The 20,038-nt window shown below is 42.4% G+C and overlaps 1 protein-coding gene across 3 annotated transcripts; it reads right to left on the bottom strand.

Annotated features, from left to right (window-relative positions):
• Window positions 1–969: 969 nt before the first annotated feature.
• OCRL (OCRL inositol polyphosphate-5-phosphatase) lies at window positions 970–18,676 on the bottom strand. 3 transcript variants are annotated; one of them, XM_053473906.1, is made up of 24 exons: window positions 18,470–18,676; window positions 16,312–16,382; window positions 15,581–15,660; window positions 14,528–14,566; window positions 12,910–13,023; window positions 11,778–11,882; window positions 10,753–10,873; window positions 10,318–10,485; window positions 9,823–9,924; window positions 8,965–9,079; window positions 8,337–8,453; window positions 8,046–8,233; window positions 7,424–7,535; window positions 7,099–7,208; window positions 6,503–6,638; window positions 5,868–5,978; window positions 5,545–5,710; window positions 5,226–5,461; window positions 4,576–4,599; window positions 3,256–3,375; window positions 2,693–2,777; window positions 2,076–2,203; window positions 1,883–1,994; window positions 970–1,786 (listed from the first exon to the last, which is right to left on the bottom strand). In XM_053473906.1, the coding sequence occupies exons 1-24, from the start codon at window positions 18,503–18,505 to the stop codon at window positions 1,662–1,664; spliced, it is 2,721 nt and encodes a 906-aa protein (XP_053329881.1). In that variant the 5' UTR covers window positions 18,506–18,676; the 3' UTR covers window positions 970–1,661. The 3 variants fall into 3 exon arrangements, with proteins under 3 accessions (XP_053329881.1, XP_053329880.1, XP_053329882.1); XM_053473905.1 differs by having other exon boundaries at window positions 16,312–16,397; window positions 18,476–18,676; XM_053473907.1 differs by lacking the exon at window positions 4,576–4,599 and having other exon boundaries at window positions 16,312–16,397; window positions 18,476–18,675.
• Between the last annotated feature and the right edge of the window lie 1,362 nt (window positions 18,677–20,038).

The raw sequence follows: 20,038 nt of genomic DNA, 5'->3' as shown, positions 1-20,038 counted from the left end.
AGCGTTTTGTTAAAAGTAATTCAGTATTGCGCAATCCGAAAAGTTAAAAATCCTGCAAAAAAAAAAAAAAAACACAACCCAAGAAATATATTTTCTCATAATTTATACGTAGTGTTTTAACGGTATTAATGTTATAATGCGGTAGCTTGCGCACAAACTCGTAGCAGCCTTATTTTTCCTGCAAACACTTTGCTGGAAACAAGGAGGGTAGAACGCGGACACAGGAGGCTGGTGAATTAGCAAGCATTAAAATGGCCTCATTATAAGAAACAGAACATGGCAGCTCTTTAATTATGGCTCAACCTCGCAGAGACAAAAAAAAAAAATAATAAAACAAAAAAAAAAAAAAAAAAAAGAAAATGGCACTAGAGCTGCTGGCGGACGCCGGAACTCTGCTCTATACAGGGGGGCTTGAAATACAGTATAGTTTTTACTTCATTTGTTTTGTTAGTGTGCATGGCTCTACATAAAAAAAAACCTTTACAAGAGTTGAATCAGACCGGCTCCCAAAAACGTAGAACATATCCGTCCTGAACAAAATGTATAGATCAAGAGATTTTGTTTTCATGCAGGGTATCATAGTGAAGATTTCCCCCTAGGGCAGAAAAGTAAAAGCCAAGGTGGCAGATCAATACATTTCTCCCCATTTCATTATTAGTTTAAAAGCCCCGTATTCGCACAATCGTTAGGCGGCAGTCCCTTTAAGTTGGCATTCCTCGATCAATTCGGTTTGTTGCGGCAATAAATTCACCGGCTGAATGTTACAATACATTACTGGGATTTCTTCACCAAAAACATATGCATTATGCAGGGCCAACCTCCGTGAGATTTTCCTGGCCCTGTGTAATGCATAGTTAATGACAAAATCTCGAGTGACCATATTGCAAACGTTAAAGCATTGGTCTTTTATAAAATACAGTTAAGTTGGTGAGACTCCATATCAACGCACATAAAATTCACATTTTACTGCATTAACATGTAGGGGTTCTCTGCGTTAAGCTCTTGACCCCATTGGTAAAGCTGCCATCGCCGAAGGGTGGTGCAAGAAGCATAAAAACCTCCTTAAATGCCATATCGAACCTCTTGAGTGATGCCAGCTATAAAATGGAAATAGAAATCAAGACCAAGACTCGACACTAAGCACAAAGTTCCCGCGCCCACGTATCATATTGGAGGTAAATTCCCTTCCGAGTGAAATGTAAATATATAATCAGAAAGAATAGGAGGTATTTCAGACACCTCTGACGTACCACGAGGAAACCTACATACGATCGCAAGGGCACTTAAATATGTCACACACAAGTTAACAGTGACTATGGCACCAGTGTACAGTGTTCAGATCACAGGGCAGGAGCAAAGCTAGTCGGTGAGCGGTGAGCATGTGGTTGGAAAACTAAAATCACAGACAGGTCTAACATGTAAATGTAACAAGTAGAGAATGTTCCCATAGTCCTATATGTCACCATAGCTTCATGGGATCCAGAATGACTACAGTACCAGAAATGTCTGCTGTGGGGTTTCCTTCAGCGTCCCCGTGGCAGAGACGAGAAAGAGCTTTTAGCCCAAGCGCCACCTTCAGTCCGTCCTAAAGCTCTTCTGAGAGGAGAGCCGCCATCTTACTTTCTTTAAAGGAACCTCTTTTCAGTTCTAGGATAAGGAGTTTACTCGTCCTCGTTCGCCAGCAAGAATCCCAGGATAAAGTTAATCGCCCTCTGCCGTTCACTTTGTATCTGTTTTCCTGCAAGGTTCGGAGGAGGTCGTAGAAGAAGAGTGGAAAAGACGGTCGCTATGCGAGAGAAAACAGAGAAATATTTTACACCCCTGAACACCTACACCTCACCCGCGGAACCCTAATATCATGGCGGCCACAAGGAACCCTTACCAATCATACTAGCACTGAGGTTGTTATCTTCAGTGTATTTTAGCAGCTCCCTCAGAAAGGCCATTAAGTATCGGAACACGTTTCGGTGGCAACGTGGCAGCTGAGAGATCACCTGCGCATGAAACACACGGTTAGCATCTGTGGTCAAGCAGATGACGGCAGGAGAAGCAGCAGATAGAAGAGGTATTCCCACCTGTCTGCACAGCTGTGTGTTATGGCAGCAGTCAATGCACCTCTGGTACAGCTCGTAACATATCACAGGCTCCGGCAGGGCTTCCAAAAATATCAGCAGTGCCTCGGCGACCGAATGGTTACTGCCGGCTGGGAGTCAGCATTAAGGAGACCACATGAAAATTACAGAGGACACTTCTGAATTTCCGCAGGAACGGGCACACATAGCGTTAGAATAACGATTGGAGAGGAACATCACCATCTTATGACATCTGACAGTAAACTGATATTCTAAATTATTATTTAGTTAACACTTTCAGCGCCAGGAATCAAACGATAAATCTACTAAGGTTTGTTTGCTTAGCATACTTGAGCGTAACACAGCTTAGAGACGGACTCCACTATGTGCTGTAAGACTACTATTCCCATGATGGTCAGAAATGCTTAGTCTCAGTAGACCATGAGGTACCCCATGGCCATCACTGCCTTCTTGTTGTGCTTGGATAAACACGTGACTAGGAGGAGGTAACTAGTAAGTATTTTTGCTATTTGTTACCACCTCTTTTTAAGCAGCGCAATGCATGATGTCATAAGTCAGCAATATTACTGAATGTGTTTCAGGGTGACAGCCAAGGATACGGATGGTCTCTGGAATACTCGTGTCTAAACAGTCAATAATCTGCTGCAGCTCTTCTTGTTTTCCTGGTGTTTGAAAGAGATCTTCCTGCATCAGAACAGAGGAACGTCTGTTAAAAGCACTGGGTGTTTGTACATGAACATTCGCAACACTCTGACGGTTGGGACTCACGGCACTACATCGAGAAGAATTTACTATTAGGCAAGAGGAAATAGCCAAATGAACATTTATCACCGTTTGCTTAAAAGGGACAGACTCTTTAAATCTTTAGTTTCACTGACAAATGAAACTACAAAGTATTAAAAAAAGCTTAAAAAAAAATCACCAGCCAATCAGAGAAGTTGTTATAAATTATATCTTTAAAATGATCACAATAAAATCAGACCGAGACAGCAGAAAAGATCTATGTAGCGCATCTAGTCTCCCATTTGTGAACTGAGTTCATATACTTATTAATTCTTTAGGATATTACATAGATTTTTTTATATATAGCTTTCTATGAGCTTTCTTCATGGATATTGAATTCATACAAAGACATATCTGCTGTTCGCATCCCAAAACACACCTGGTGACAGGCTTCCTTATACAAGTGATTCACCAAGAGCCAAACCTCCTTTGGTATCTTTAAAGGCTTGTCAGTGGTCCCATCGATGTCCAGCGGCAGATTATGTAGGACGGCTCTCTCCTGGAGGCAAAGCAAATGATAGAAAAGAGAACTGAATATTTACAAGATTTTGCATTCTTCTTAACATTTGTTAGATCTCGTGACCTCATTCAATGGTCTGGCCAGCCTGTCTCAGTCTTCTCCTTTAACTGGGGACGCCTGGTGGGGACGCGTGGTAAGTACACGCCGAAGGGTAAGTACAACTGAACACAAAACGTGATGTCTGTGGTTAAATGGCCTAGCCGGTCACTCTTCTCTCAAGTTCTTGGCCATTTACTTTGACCTAACTGAGGACAATTAATATTGTTCAACAGCAAAGCCATGTCAGAAGCTCCTTACTAGACTCAAGAGAAAGTTTCCAGTTTCAACCATACCAGCGATGTCACTACCCACCAGTCTGACCTACAACATTCAGAGGATCCAACTTCTAATAACATTTCCATAAAACATCACACCAACACCACTAACTTCTATTCAAAGGCAGACAAACCCTACGAAACATGACAGCATCTAATATGTTGAGAAAGATAACGCAAAGCCAAGCAGCATGAAAAAACATCGAGAACCACGACTCAAAAACTGTCACCGTCGTCACCTAACTCTTAAGATGTTTATTTTGATCTCGACATAAAAAATGCTTACTTTGCTCCTCCGTCACTTTGGTCTAATCGCAGCGACAGCAACACAGGATTATATTAAGTCTGATTGGCCCGACACCAATTTATCTCAATTCTTTCCATAGATTTACCAGGTTCAACACAAAAATGAAAGCTCGTTAGGAAATAACATTTGAAATAACAAACGAAATAAGTTGGCCAAGGGTGTTTTATGCACAGACCTGCAAGCAGCTTATAATAGCTGGAAACGACCTGCATGAAGAAAGCAACAAAATACAACAGGTGCCCAAAAGCACCGAACGCCCAAACAGCAAGGAAGAAATAGAAATACACCAAATAACGAGAAAGGATTAAAGAGCCAGCAAGCTTTAAAGATAACCTGTGAATATTTTAATGAAGCAAATGTGACAAATCTTCCACAATAAGACATGTGAGAGACGGGCAATCCCCTTCTGTACAATTACAGGGAAAGCCTTAAAATAACACAAATGCGTCCTTAAAAAAGGTTACTCCAAAAGTTTAGAGGCTCTTTGAGGTCAAACACCACAAAGTAGAAAGGAATTGTAACGAAGAGAGCAGATCCTGAGCCTTTAATATGTGTTACCTTATCTGAGAAGCTGTCTTCTCCCTAAGAGCAGATGCAAATCAGAAGGCAAAGAGAGGAGAAAAAAAGAGATTTGTGAGATATCCGGACCCGAGAGGCAGTGACGAGACTTTAAGGAGATCCATTCAGTGACAAGTAATTTGTAACCTAACGGGTCAGTAGAGTCACATGACATTAACGACAGCCCTAATACCTTTACGGTTTTTAACTCAAATTAAAGACGAGACATTTAATAAACACGTTATAGTTTACATTTTTACACGGTTTGGCAAACTCTGAGGAATATTGGATACCAAATGTAAACATTTTTGTAAAATCTAAAAAATAAAAAAACCTGGCACAGAGAATTTAAGAGTGAAGAACCAGTAACCCATCAGAAAATCAGTTCGGACTTTTATTTTACTTAAAGATATTCTAGGTGATTATCTGACATAAGAGGTTTTATGGAAAACGTATGGCTTTTTGAAATCAAATACAGCTAACTGGAAACGCAGGCAATTAAATAAGACGGGCAGGTAAACGGTAGAAAAATAACATCTGGGAGAATAAAAAAAAGTAAGGAGGAGAAAGTAAGAACTAAGGAAGAAATCACTAAGGTCTCTTGAGAGCAACATAAAAAGCATAAATGATTGCGCATGAAGACTGCTCACCAAGTCTATGAGTTTGGTAACCGGTATTTCCCGGATGGGCCTTTTCATCCGGCACAGAGCCTCCAAGGACGTGCCAAACGAGCTCACCAAGTAGCTCCCGCTGATGGTTAGGAAGTAATCTTTCCCCCGATCCAGGTGAAGCACTAAAATATCTTCAATGCGGTCTTCGCCGGAATTAAGTATAGTGACGGAGTCTTTACTGACATAAACATCCAGGTTAATGTCTACAGTTTCATCTGGAAACAGAACACATCGAGGAGCTCAGCCAAAAATCAATCAAACCCTGAGAAGTCTCCCTTTACCTGACAAAGACATTTACCTGGCTCCAGGTAGCCTTCGCAGGGCTCGGCTCGCAGCCAGGGTTTGCAATACTGTGTATCGTTCAGCTTCGGGATGAAGGAAAAGTGGCACGGGACTTGCCCGTCGTTCTGGATTTGGAATTTTTGTTTTTGTAGCTGACGAAACCGCACTCTATCAAATACAAACTGAGGGGGGAAAAAAACAAAGTCAACACAACAGTATTATATCTGCGAATCCATAAACACGGACATAATGCTTAGAACTTTAATAACGTTTGGAAATGAACCACAAATCATCTCCTTATGTGACTATAAGCTTTATGAGCAATGTAAAAATCCTTACTTCTCTGCTGCTGAGATTTACAGAAGGTAGGAAATCGTTCTCCATTCTATCCATCATGCGCACAATGTCTTCAAATGATTTCCGGTACCTGCGCTCGTCCACCACCTTCACCTGGTGGGATGTAAAAAAGTAAATCAGATACAAACTGCACAAAGTATTATGGGGATAATCCACAACAGCATAGTTTTAGCAAAACAAAAGCACTTGTGAGCGTCAGTCTCTGTGATCCTCAGTCTCAGTGAACCTGATGACTTCTGCAAAGCATTCCAAAATATACAAAATAATTTACACCATTTTCAGCTCTGGTGTGTCACATCACACCGATCCTAATAAAACAACCCCCAAAGAAGGAACTCCCAAGCTTCTGAAGAGAATTATTAACCCAATGCGGGAAAGCATGCCGACTGGCTTGTGATCATTAGTCTTGAAGTCCATACGAACGCGATATTTGAGCTGCTTGATGTTTGTTCCCCTCCAGAGAGCCCAGCGACAACAGACCGGGACACGACTCTTTAGTGTTTGACACACACCACCTAACCCTTGACACTCTGCTTCGTCACATCAAACCGATCCTCATTAAATAATCCCCCGGGGCCAAAGGAGGAACTCAAACTGCTTCTGGAGAGGATTATTACCCCAATGCTGAAGAGTGAGCTGACTGGCTTGTGGTCGCTGGTTTTCAAGTCCATATGACTGCGATATTTGAGCTGCTTGATATTTGTTCCCCTCCAGAGAACCCGATCACACCAGGCTGGGACACGACACTTCCCACTGTAACGAGAAGAGCCAGAAAACAATGTTCTTCGTCATCCAGACCACTTGCGAAGACCTACACTATTATTATTACACTCATGTTCCCCCAATGTGTGTTAAAAGTGTCGGTACACAAAATATGAATTGCACTCTCCGGTATGTTAAGCAAATAAACCTTAGGCAGATATTAAGAAGCTTTGCTGCTATCGTGTCTTATGGCAATTAATGTTCCCAACGATAAATTGTTAAGAAAATACAATTTTAGGTGACTGAAGAATTTCTGGGGAAAGCCGTGGGCATTCAACAGTATTAGAAACTATATTTCGGGTTTGTCTTTGTTACAAAACTGGTCAAATTTGACAAAAGTAATACTTGTTTTGGGTATGCGGTAAGCTGGAGAACAGACATACGTCCAAATATTTAGAGAGTTCTCCAAGATAAAAGGTAGATTTTAAACACAACCAATACCAATGTTTACCTGGAATCCCACCGATCCGTTTTAGGATCGTATTTGTACGTTGGAATAAAACTGATGGGACCTTCTATAAAATCAGAGAAGACGTTCTTCAGATCTCGCTGGATATTCAACTAAAAAAAACAGAGCACGAGGTAGAATGAGGGACGGTATTTTCATTCTCTTTGTCTGAATTATTACAGAAGGTGCTTCACACAAAAATAGAAAATAAAAGATTAAACAAAAGGCCATCGAATCTGTATTGAGGACCGATTGGGGGTATTTAGGAGGGGATGCAACAGCAATTGCTGCCCAATAATAATATTAGAATGCTAAATGATCAAAATACCTGGTCAAACTTCAACAGCGTGTGGATGTCATTTTTCATGATCAGGTTTTTAGCTTCTGTGGCATCAAATTTGCAGAGTCTGTAATTCAAATCTCCCAGCCAAATCACAACACTATAGGGAAAAAATGATTAGGATTAGGCAATTACAGGTAAAAAGTAAAATGTTAAGATATATCTATTAAAACTAGGAAATGAAGATCTACTGGGCTCATGTCCAACACCTGGTCAAACCACTGCAGGTCGAATCCAAGCTTGCGAATATTACTCCTCCTCTTTGACAAGAGAGCCTTCTTACCCCGGTGATCCTGCCGAGACGGTCACGCAGTACAGAGGAAAGATATACTATGGAGGTCTGGTTACAAGGGAGATCTCTCCTCAACTGGCCAATGAAGCCGCGGCAAAGAGCATAATCGCTTAATACAGCAATCTATTTGGATGTGCCAGCTTACATGTAGACAACCTGGCTAGAACACAACGCTGCCCATCGTGGCCCTTTGGTGCCAGTGGTGCCTTAGCTTCCTTGGCAATGAGACCTCCAAATAATAAAAAAATGCAGAGCAAGCGTAAAAACAGGCTTAGAGCCCCCCCTGGGTGCCTTTTATATTAATTCAACATCACTTACTCGTGCTTCATAATATTTAAGGACGGTATATTTTGTTCCGACACTGTGAAGTTTAGTCGAGCACAAATATCCTTGTAGTCTTGATTCCGCCTTTCAAAATCTTCGACATGCGCAGCGAGGTGAGAATTCACAAAACAGAAGGATGTGTTGTGGAAGATAAACCTCACAGCGACACCTCCCTTGTTACCCTAAAGAGAGAAAAGGGAACAACAAAGGGATAAACATATCAAGTGTGGCACACAGAAGAACATGATCGACCAGCAATATATGATTGCATTAGGAAAGACTTACCATTTTCCCCATTATTCCGGTCCCAACGGACTCAGCCGCCACCTCTTGGATGTGCTTAAAATGTTCCTTCTTTGCAAACACCAGCATCATCATCCCCACAAGTCGTATCAAGCGAATCTAAAACACAGTCCACAAGTTGGGGAATAAACAGGACTTCTTTCACGGTTTTATGAGAACGCAGTACGAGCTTCACACGTACAGTCTGCCTTTCTTGGCCGTTATTTCAATAATTCTGCAGTTTCTGTAACCCGCTTACGCTAAGTTCCAGATATGCAAAGTTACATCTAATAACTTCAAAGCATTTAGTAAAAAGGCCCCAACATCCGGAAAAGTATGCTCTAGAATCGGGTTGCAAGGAGTATTTGGTCACCCTAGTAAGTGACTTTGAAGTCAGCCAAAGGGAGTGATCTACTCAATGGGAAAGGGGGATTTTGATTCAGCTATTTCAGATTCTCAGGAATAATTCATTTTATGACACTCTCTTCCTCTGTATTCAAAACCCAGACAGAGCTACACACTGCATCTGCTGTAACTCCACACAAAAGGACCAATCAATAGGACTGGTCCTAGATGCGAAAAACTGAGGAAGAGGGGAAAATAAATACAAAACAAGATATGCTATTCTCACTTTCTTATACTTGGCCTTGGGGTGTAAACTCTTCTCAACAGCTTCCAACCATTCTTGTTCCTTCCCTGAATCAAAGTAGAAAAAAGCTTCCGTACTGAGATCGAGCTCCTGAAAACTGAAAAAGGCACGGAAATAGTCAGACGCGTAACATGTATATTTTGTTTCTTCTGAAAAGCAGGGAAACTTTTTGGGTGCAGAAGTGTTTTAGTTATGAGAGCAACGTCTGGAGAAGGACCAGATCGGGACTTGACAGTAGATTGTAAGCCCTAAATTCAGGAAAGGCTTAACGTAGTAAAACTAAACCGCTTCAGCTACGGGGTGTTGTGATAGAGATGCGGTTAGATAAGCTAAGAGGATGTGGTTGATGTAAAACTTTTTGCAGAGAAGGTGATGAAATGTGGAAAATGGTCTTAGAAATCAACTACCAAACGCCAACATTTCAAAAACTTTGAATTTTTTAATGCATGGGAGGGCTATATAACTTGTTGGTGCTGTAACTAAGTGAGGACTCATTTTGTTTGTACGAGAATCGCATCACTGATTTACACTAATGACATCAGAGATGCATTACCTAGAAATGTCCAACAAGGGGACGACGCTACATAAATGCTTTTAAAAAAAGGAACAACTATTCAAAGCCATGCGGCTACAGACCTCTTAAGACTTTCAGTCCTGAGCGATAAGCTTATTACTAAAATATATCGGATAGATTTACTTCCAATCATGCCAAGTTGGGTGGTATAAAATAAATAGGAAACAAGATTTATATCCATGCATCTATACAAAAAAAGAGGATATTGTAACATTGTATAAATATGTGCAGAGCTTTCGGAGACCTGTCCATTAACACATACTCACCCGATAACATATATATCTGGAGGGTCTGCATCCACACACAACCAAGGCTCCAGACCACTATCTGGAGACTGGCCATTGACATTCCACGTGCCCACAAAGAACCTACGTAACAAAGAGACGTTCTTCCGTTAGATGAGCAAACCCAAGGCCGGATCAGCTTATAAGCCTTAAAACAATGAAATAATGGAACCTGCAGCTATACAGAAAATATTATAAATCGTTATAGGATGGTACAACTACATGATAGACAAAACCAGTTAAGAATATGTCAAATGACTGAGATGGCATTATTAGGTCAAACAGCAGAACAAACATTTTCATTGCTTTGGTTTAACGAGGAATCTGTCGCTACATTCATTTGGAGTAAAATAGGAACTTGCTTTGCTCTGCAGCACCTCAATGAATACATCTTGTTGCTATTTTACCTCTTACCCCGGCTGGTTTCATCTCTATAACCCCAACTGAAGAAATTGTTCCATGAGTATTTATACAGACCTGTAGTTCTCGATGTTCACGTAGTCGCTCTCTTTCTTTGCTAGGAGATGTTTAATTAATCCTTCCCTTTGTCCAGACTGGGTGTTTGGGACAAAAAGTTTGCGCATAGTGTTGGTCATTCTTGGTTTTTCCCACCCAGCGGGATCTCTTTCTCTATCCCGGACTGGCCTGTGTAAAGAGGAGATCAATGAGGAGGCGTACATATCAAGGTCAGGTCATTGAAAAATCCACCACAACTCTACTATGTCATACTTACCTTCTGTTATGCGTCATTTTTGGATTACGGGTCCAGTTTAAGACATGGAACGCACTGCCATGTAAATTGGTTTTGGCAGATTGCACGGGCATTTAGGACTGTAACATTTTAGCCCTTTAACGTTTTTTATATTGACATCCTGCCTACCACCAGGTTTTTTTGTTCTAGGTCACACTTACTGTTTGTCCAAAGCCAGAGGAGGGGGCGGCGGAGGAGGTCGAGATCCCGGGTGTCTGTTTTCTATATTTCTTTTCCTTTCTAAATTTGCGGCCGTAAAATTATCCTCGAAGCCCAATTTGCCTAAGAAGCAAAATAAGAAATACAGCAACAAGCCTCCAGACCGCTTTATATTGAATATTGTTGTCTATTTAACACATACGTGTAGATATCACAGATAAGAATTCAAGAATATTTAAAGTGTATGCATTCGATATGATGCTTGAAAGGCGGTAGAACCAAAGATTACTTCAATGGACTTGATGAACAGAGTATACATACGAGCAGCTCATCATCCATTAAGTCCTCACACGCCTCTATATTTTTATTCTTGTGTTTTAATTTAAAGTGGCAGCATTTGGACTGTCGCTCGCAAAGCGGGACAGTTGGGAGGTGTGCCTCAAAGCATCTCTCTTCCGCTGTATTTTGCTCTGTATTTGTTTCTGAGAAACCCGCACATCTTTTAAACCCCTCAAGGACCACTAATAGTCTATGATGGCAATGCGATCTATTAAAAGAACATTATACAATAGTTCCATATATCCTGTTATTCTTTTAATGTTCTATCTTCTATCAGACTTTCCATGCTCCTTTACTTCCCATGACCGTTCAGAGAATACAGTATTTGATTCCTATTGTCCCCATTTGGGAGGTTTTAACACTTTCTGGGCTCTATCTGCCTTATTATCTGCATTATTAGGAGGACACAAGAATCCGAAAATAAGAGAACTCTTTTCTAGTAAGTGAATTCGGGATGTGGCGCTCTCTCTTTACACATTAGCAGCGCTCCGGAAAGCCATCGGCCTTAACGTTTATCTACATCACATTTTCAGCTCCATTGGAATCATTTACAGTGCTTTCGGAAACGGAAATATGCCGAGAAATAAGGACCGTGGGAGGATCGCATCCGCTTAGACAACACAATTCCCATGCTGCCGGTATACCGGGAATCAGACAACATACATCATCTACAACGGAGCGGAGATACCTGGAGCTGCCTGTGAAGAAGCCCCCGGAGCCCTCTCTATTTTCTCATCAGGCTGGTACCAATTGGAAGATTCTCTCTTATCGAATCGAACCGGCTTCTCATACCCTGGAAGAACAGAGACAAATATGAATCGAGTCCCTTCCTATAAACTGCAATCATAATGATTCTCTAATGATATTTTAGAGAGAAAAAAAAAAACACACTAATAAATAAACCTAGACAGATAACGCTAAGAAACAGGATTTTTCCACTCTACATTCTCTTCTTCTCAGTTGAGCGAGAGTGGAGAGCGTCGGGCATCGGCACTGAAATATAATTTGATCTCTGCCTGCCTTGGCACGATGCATACATTAAAACGTATGTGTTATTTAAAGCGACGCAATGAAGCTTCCGTCATTTTTTTTTTTTAACACGCAGAGCCCTGTTGAATTTAGAAGAAGGAAAGAAAGATGGAATTTTGTCCATCACAAAGAGAAGTTGTAAACATTTTGCAACGACTACAAAGAAACCGGATGGACAGGTTGGATTTAGAAGCAGCGCGAGCCGCGATCCGGTCCGTCGTCTTCCGCCTTCGTGAACTGAAGTAACTGGATATCCGTCGCACTGACTCATAGTCTATTAATAGTTGGAGTATTTGACAAGGGCAGAAAGATACAGGTGGAATACCAAGCATTTACACCTTACCACAGAAGACTTTAATTACTAAATTTACAGGTTGAAATAAAAAGCAAATAATAAGCGTGCAGTATTTTCTAAGTATATATACATATATATATATATATATAACCATCCCAGGGACACCAACGTCAATAACTTTGCCAAAGTTATTTTTATGACTTCCTGAGAATTTGAAAGTTAGAAGCTGCTTTCCCCGAAGGACTGCGAGCGCGAGTCAGCAGCTACAAAAAAAACCATGACGTCTACAGCCATTTTTAAGCTCTCAGATCTGTGTTTATCCCTAATATATTTACTAAAACATCCAAAACAATGCAGAGGTTTAAGTGGCATCAGTGGATTGCGACAAGGAGAAAAATATCTGTGCGCCGAGCCGCTAGGTGAAAACCGCTTCCACGTGTCACAACACTAAGGTTCCCAGACCCCCCAAAAAAACGTTACCGCGTCACTTCCTTACCTTCCTGTATGAAACGTAACCGTTCCAGGAGCTTCAAACACTTATCTTCATCAGAAATCTCAAACAGCCGCTCCGTAGACCAAGGATCGGCCTGCACTCTCATTTTACAGCCACCTGCCGAAACAGAAAACATAACACACGCTTACCTCTGCTGTTTATTTTTATTCTATTTACCCCACGCAACGGATTTCTATTATTCATTAGATTAATCATTCTCGTTGTGAAGAGCCGCGGCGATGTGTATTATATTGCAGAGCACATATAAAGAGACCGGCGTGCAGTTGGCACGAAGACAAGGTTTATTGGGAATCGGCAGAAGGGCAGAATTTTTCCATCCCTTTTTCGTGTTTCTGGGGCCTTTCTGCAGGAAAACCAGTCCTTTTAATTCCAGCAGCCCGTAAAACGTACCTGTATGTTGCTGGGCGATTGCCTACCTTAGATTTATATTATGACACTACACCCTGGTGCCTCGTCCAAAAAAAGGACTATAAACCCCCCTGATACAAGATACACAGATCCAGGGCAAGCAAGGCAGCTGTGTCAGGTTCGGCTGAAGTGGAGTGGTGGGGGGGTAAGCGATATATAAAAGGACAATATAAGGGAGACTGAATTTCCAACGTCGTTAGTAGAGAGAGGTGATTGTGCAGACCATCTATAGACTACTAGCTCTACAACCGGGCTGCACAACTCCAGTCCACAAACAATTTAAAGGGGCCACTCGGTGCCTGCATTAAATGCATGCGAAGGCTGGAGCATCCCTTGTCCCGTGTAAAGGTTTGTCTCGATTATTTGTTATTTTTTGTAACAGTTACAAAGGCATAAAGCGGCGTGTTCTGTGGAAAGCCACAGCCATACGATGATTATAAAGGAAGATCAGGACATGCAGGGAAATTAGTCACAAACGTGATTACCAAGCAGCTTTTTACAATTTCCTTTGAAGTGCTTTCTCTAAAGGTGGCGTAAGGTTGGCGAGACTATGGGTACTTACCCGGACACGCAAGGGGAGCGCAAAACCTAAAACGCATAAAAGGCATACACATTCAGATTCCCGGGTTGCTGCTAGAATAATAACGTCGAATAAATATACAAAATAAAACAAGAATTTAGCAAATGCCCAGCGCATAAAATTTAAAAACAATTAAAGCATACAGTGTGACAGAATCCACAATATGCACTGGGTATACGCTGAATTCTTGCTATAATTTGTGTATTTATTGGTCATTAGTATGGTAACAGCGACCCAGGAATCTGAATGCTTATGCCTTTTAGGTTGTGTGCTCTGCTTTCTGTATATTTTCTTGCATATTTACAGAACCCTAGGGTTAAGCAGCCCCTCCGGCCACACAGGAGCCTCGTTAATGGCGTTCAGAGATGGCTTTAAAATCGCTTGAGAGTCTCTTTTGGGTAAACAGGGGAGAGCAGTCCCACTGATACATCTCTTTGGTAAGCAATATAGCCATTAAGATTACTTGGGGTACTTTAACGCAGAGGCAGGGTAAGTAATATATAGCGATATAGTGCAAAGAAAAGGCTAAAGTCACCCCAATTAAACTTTCCATCGTCCCTGCTTAATCATTAACGTCGAATGAATGTTATCAGAGAGGGTTATTATACGTACTGTTACCGGGGATGTCAATGAGAAGAGTCTCCTCCGCCTCTGAAACACAAGGAAAAACACCACGATTCAGCGCGTGCGTTACCGAGGACACAAGGGTCTAGCACAGGTACTTATGGGACAACAATATAGCTTTATGGTTCTTTTATTTGATACGCTTTTCGTGATAACTCCAAAAAAAGAGTACAAACTAACGCAAAGAACGTCCGGGAGAACGCATGCATGAAACGTCTGTCACTTGGTGTATCCAGAGCTGTACAGTGCGGTCAGCCCTTCCGATAAGGGAACGCTTCAGCTTCCTCCGGCACTTATCTCAATTCAACATTAAACCGAACAATGCAGACTCATCGCAGTCACACTGCTTTCCAGCTATCTGTTGTGCGCTCTTGGCTCTGATACACGTTTCACACAAGTTTCAGATATCATATTATATATCAGGGCTCGACAAACTTCCATGTCCACTAGAAACCACTGCCATTGTGAATGAAGATAGGCAGCGGCGTGGAAGGTCTCCACGAGGTGGGGGAGATAGTGAGTATGTATGTGTACACTAGTGTAGGTGTGTATATGTATAGTGCTGGAGTCAGTGTGTGTGTGTGTGTGTGTGTGTGTAAGTGTATAGTTCCAGAGTCAGTATTGTAGGGCTAGAACGAGTCTGTATGTGTGCCTAGTGTTAAGAGTGTGTGTGTGTGTGTGTGTGTATACGTTAGCCAGTGTGTGTATGTTGTAAGTGTATGGATTTGTATAAGAGTGTAACATTAGTGCGTACAGTGTTGTGTATGTTACAGTATGGCATAAGCATGAGTGTGTATGTCAGCATACAGTGTGTATTTGTGTATGTAAATTAATGTAGAATATTAGCACATGTGTTACTGTAAGTTGTTAGAGTCTGTATGGTGTAAAATACGCCTTGTCATGAAGGGGTTAATTGCAGTAGAGTACAAAGTGGTGCAGCACTGAAGAAAGGTGTGTTTTGTGTCGGATTCATAAAATTACAAAAACATGAGAGTCCTAGGAATTTCCTTAGGCTATGAAAAAGTAGCTCAAAAGCAGTACCTTGCACACATTTAAAGCTGCTAGTTATGGGAAGAACTTCGTCAATAGGCGCTTGTTTCCCTTCTGAATGAATGACCAGCCTAGATAAAAAAAGAAATAATTTATAAAGCCTTTCAAAGGACATCAGACATGTAAAATCGTCACGATAAACAGAACATGCCAAAACATTTTGGACAATTTTAGGCTTCTACTTTGTGGGAACAGTTTGGGGAAGACCCGTTTCTATTCCAGACATGGTTGGATGAGTTTGGGGTGGAAGATCTTGACCGGCTGAGCAGAGCCCTGACCTCAACCCCATCCAACACCTTTGGGAATGGAGATTGCGAGCCGGACCTTCTCCTCCAACATCAGCGCCTAACCTCATTAACGCTCTACTGGATGAATGGGCAAAAATTCCCACAGAAACTCTCCAAAATCTTGTGAAAATCCTTCCCAGAAGAGTGGAAGCCGTTATATCTGCAAAGGGGGGGGGGGGCAACTTCATATTAATGTCTATGTGTTTAGAATGTGATGGCATCAAAGTCTCTGATGGTGTAAAAGTCAGGTGTCCCAATACTTTTGTCCATATAGTGTGTATATATAAAGTGCACCAAAACGGCCTGCATTGCACATCAAAAATAAATGTGCTAAGAAATGTCATAAATATCCATAAACCTGCAGTTGCGAAGATTCAGCACCGATAGCCCAATCATAGTAGATCGATCCCGAACGGGAAACGAAGTAGTACTTACACATGATGTCCGTCGAGCCGGCTCAGGGTCAGCTGACACGGTTCCCGGCGTCCGAGCTTCACTTCATGCCCCTCCAAAATATGCAGCTGGAGTCAAGGAGAACAACGAAAACCCGACATGCCCGGAGAACGGCGAATACAAGAATAAAAAGGATTTATGTCTCTTTAGTGCGACACAAAGCAACTGAAACGGGGTAAAAGGAGACTCACGGTGGAGCGATCCACACGACAAATACTACATAATATTAGAGAGACTTTATATTGTGACGGTATTTAGAACCTGCACTGAACGTTTGGCTCGGGATTTCCCCCAAACCAGCCCTCCTGACCTCCCCGCGTAGCCTCCGAGCGGCAGACAGTTGAAAATGGAAGAGGATTTTACTGTTAGTAAGAGAGCAGAGGCTACCTTTATTTCCCCATTGAGATGTAATAGATCGTGATAGATTGCAAGCTTTACAGACAAACTAGGTCTCTTCTTCAAGAACATTACAACTAAAGAAGAATCTGAGAAAGTCTTAAGAGCTTACAATCTACAAGCTAGAATACATAATCTCTCAACAGGCCATAAAAAACGTCAACAACACTTAAATATTAACTGCTTCTAATAAAAACAGAAAGTATGTTATATGATACCGTCTATTATCCGTCAGGGCCGCACGGGCAATAAAAGCATAATAACGGAGTCAGAAATCTTTACTGGTTTACACAACGAGCGTCACATCGGTTTGCAGGAAACACCGATTACTAAACGCGAGCTGGGGGGTAACAGATGAAGGAAGGACAGTTTGTGGACACGTGAAACATACGTGTGGGTTATCTGACATCACACAGCACGCTGGTTTCATCACACTAGCTCTGTGGCTCTAAGTAATATTCAGAGAGGTCACGGGGTTCATGAAACAGGTTAGGGTATATATTATATACAGTATACATACACCAGGGCTACGGGTCACTCATGGAAAACAAGGACATTTCTGGCTGTAACAATATTGCAAAACATCAATTAGCCTTTTAAACTTGGATCGGCGAACACAACGTGCCATTGGAACCCAGGAGTGATGGGAGTGATAAAGGGCCATTGGAACCCAGGAGTGATGGGAGTGATAAAGGGCCATTGGAACCCAGGAGTGATGGGAGTGATAAAGGGCCACTGGAACACAGGAGTGATGGGAGTGATTGATAAAGGGCCATTGGAACACAGGAGTGATAAAGGGCCACGGGAACACAGGAGTGATGGGAGTGATAAAGGAGTGAGGGGAGTGATAAAGGAGTGAGGGGAGTGATAAAGGAGTGAGGGGAGTGATAAAGGAGTGACGGGAGTGATAAAGGGCCTCTGTGCGCATGCAAAGAGATTCCATTAAAATCAGTTGTTTCCAGCTATAATAGTCATTTACAACATTAACCCCATCTGCGCTGGATTTCTGATCCACTTCATGTTATTTTAATGGACAAAAAAATTACTTTTCTTAAACAAAAAAAAAAAGTAATCCCAAACTTTTGCACGATAGCGTGTATTGTATATATTTTTACACACACCATTTATATCGATGATCGGTATATGACGCTGATTCACTAGGCTGGGATCGTAAAATACTTTTATGTTATAATGATGTTTTTACTCTTTTTTTTTTTTTTTTTTTTTTAGCCTGAGCAGAACGGGTTAAATGCCAAGGAGGGTAAAGCGTAAAGGGAAAAAGGGGCAACAGAGAAGCCTGGAATGAAATGGCAGGCAGTGAAGACATGGGGAGTGGGTGATGGGAGTTGTGTCACGGATTTATAGCCCTCCACGGCAGCCCAGGATGCTCAGTGCCGGGTACACTGACAACTGTGTGTGCGTGCCTGTGTATATATGTGTGCGTATGTGTACAGTGTGTATACAGTATGTATGTATGTTTATTTATGTGTGTATGTGTACAGTATGTGTGTATGTGTACAGTATGTGTGTATGTGTACAGTATGTGTGTATGTGTACAGTATGTGTGTATGTGTACAGTATGTGTATACATATATATGTGTATGTAAATAGTGTGAGTGCAGTGTGTGTGTGTACATATATGTGTATGTAAATAGTGTGTGTGTGTATACATATATATGTGTGTATGTGTTTATCTATATATACATACATGTTCCTGCACCCCAGCTCTGACTGTAAAGGATACGGGGACGCCGGGTGGGCTCTGCCGCGGCCTATCCATAGCCAGTGACTCCGGCCGGAGCTGTGTTTCCAGGCCCCGCCGCTCCGTGTCTGTCGCCCTGTACCGTTTCCGCTGCCCCCAGTTAATCAGCACACCCCCCGCCTTAATCCGTTGCCAGCAAACCGGGCCGCTCCCAGTCAGGCCTCCGGCAGCAGCAGCGCTGACACAAGCGGCCGGCTGATGACGTCACGGCGGGCTCAGGCCGCTGCTGCCACCTAGCGGTCACGGCTGGACTGGCCTCCCAGGATAACTCGGCGTCACAATGTTTACATTTCGGTCCCTCTCGGTACTGCGCGGGACAAGGTCTACCCACCCGGCCGGGAGTAGCCACCCGGCAGAGAGTACCCAGACACAGTAACATACCTCCCAAGTGTCCCCGTTTAGGAGCGGCAGTCCCTATGTATCGCTCTTTTCTATGGGCACATGGTGTAGCTCAGGGTTCTACAGCCCAGGAAGTCACAATAACGCAGAGAGGAAGTCTATTTATTTACATCAAAAGGGGCCAAAGTCACAAAAAAACTTTTAGTAAAGCCCCAGCTCCAAACTCAGTCCTGAAATAAATATACAGGTTCCCGGTATTTCAGGTGTCCAAATCAGCCCATCGGTGACACGGGGCCGGGGCGGCCACTCGCAAGCCCAGTTCTACAGCGTAACCTAAGAAGAGATATAGTTATATAGTTATTATATGATTCTAAAGTTATTACATATTAATGTATTTAGAATGTGATGTCATAAAAGTCCCTGTTGGTGTTATGGCTAGGCGTCCCAATAATTTTGTCCATATATATAAAAAAAATACAAGAATCAACGCACGTCCAGCAAATGCTATTTAACAGCCCCTACGCGAGGCGTAAATATTGGTGATTCCGTCATACTATACGACCATATATTACTTAACCCGCCGCTACGTCAAAGTACCCATCTAATTTTCTATGGCTATATTGCTTACCAAAGAGCCGACTCAGTGGGAATCAGTTTTATATATGCAGTATTTATTTATATATTTATATATATATTTACACTGTATATGGTGGCAGGGAAGTTCTCCCAAAGAAATCAATGGGCACCCTTTCTAAGCATGCTCATGAGGGTCTTTCATTGAAACAGTACTGGAGGGGCAAATGCATAATTCTGCATAGTCGCTCCATGCATCAGGATAGCCCTACTATAGCAACTGCCCTCCCGGACAGACCCCCAAACACAACGTTCCCCGAGCCATTGAAACATTGAGCAAGGGAAACCTGGGCCGGCTGCTGATTGGTCAGGGGCTGCCCCTCAGCCCTAGCCTCCTGATTGGTGGGTGGTGTCACCTGACCAGGGCTGGCCAATCAGAGCGAGGGAAACCTGGGCCGGCTGCTGATTGGTCGCTGGAGTCAGCTGACTTGGCTCAGCCAATCAGGGGCTGCCCCTCAGCCCTAGCCTCCTGATTGGTTGGTGGTGTCACCTGACCAGGGCTGACCAATCAGAGCGAGGGAAACCTGGGCCGGCTGCTGATTGGTCGCTGGAGTCAGCTGACTTGGGTCAGCCAATCAG

This window comes from Spea bombifrons, chromosome 8, assembly GCF_027358695.1.
Source record: "Spea bombifrons isolate aSpeBom1 chromosome 8, aSpeBom1.2.pri, whole genome shotgun sequence".
NCBI lineage: Eukaryota > Metazoa > Chordata > Amphibia > Anura > Pelobatidae > Spea > Spea bombifrons.
This window is presented reverse-complemented; position numbering and strand designations above follow the sequence as displayed.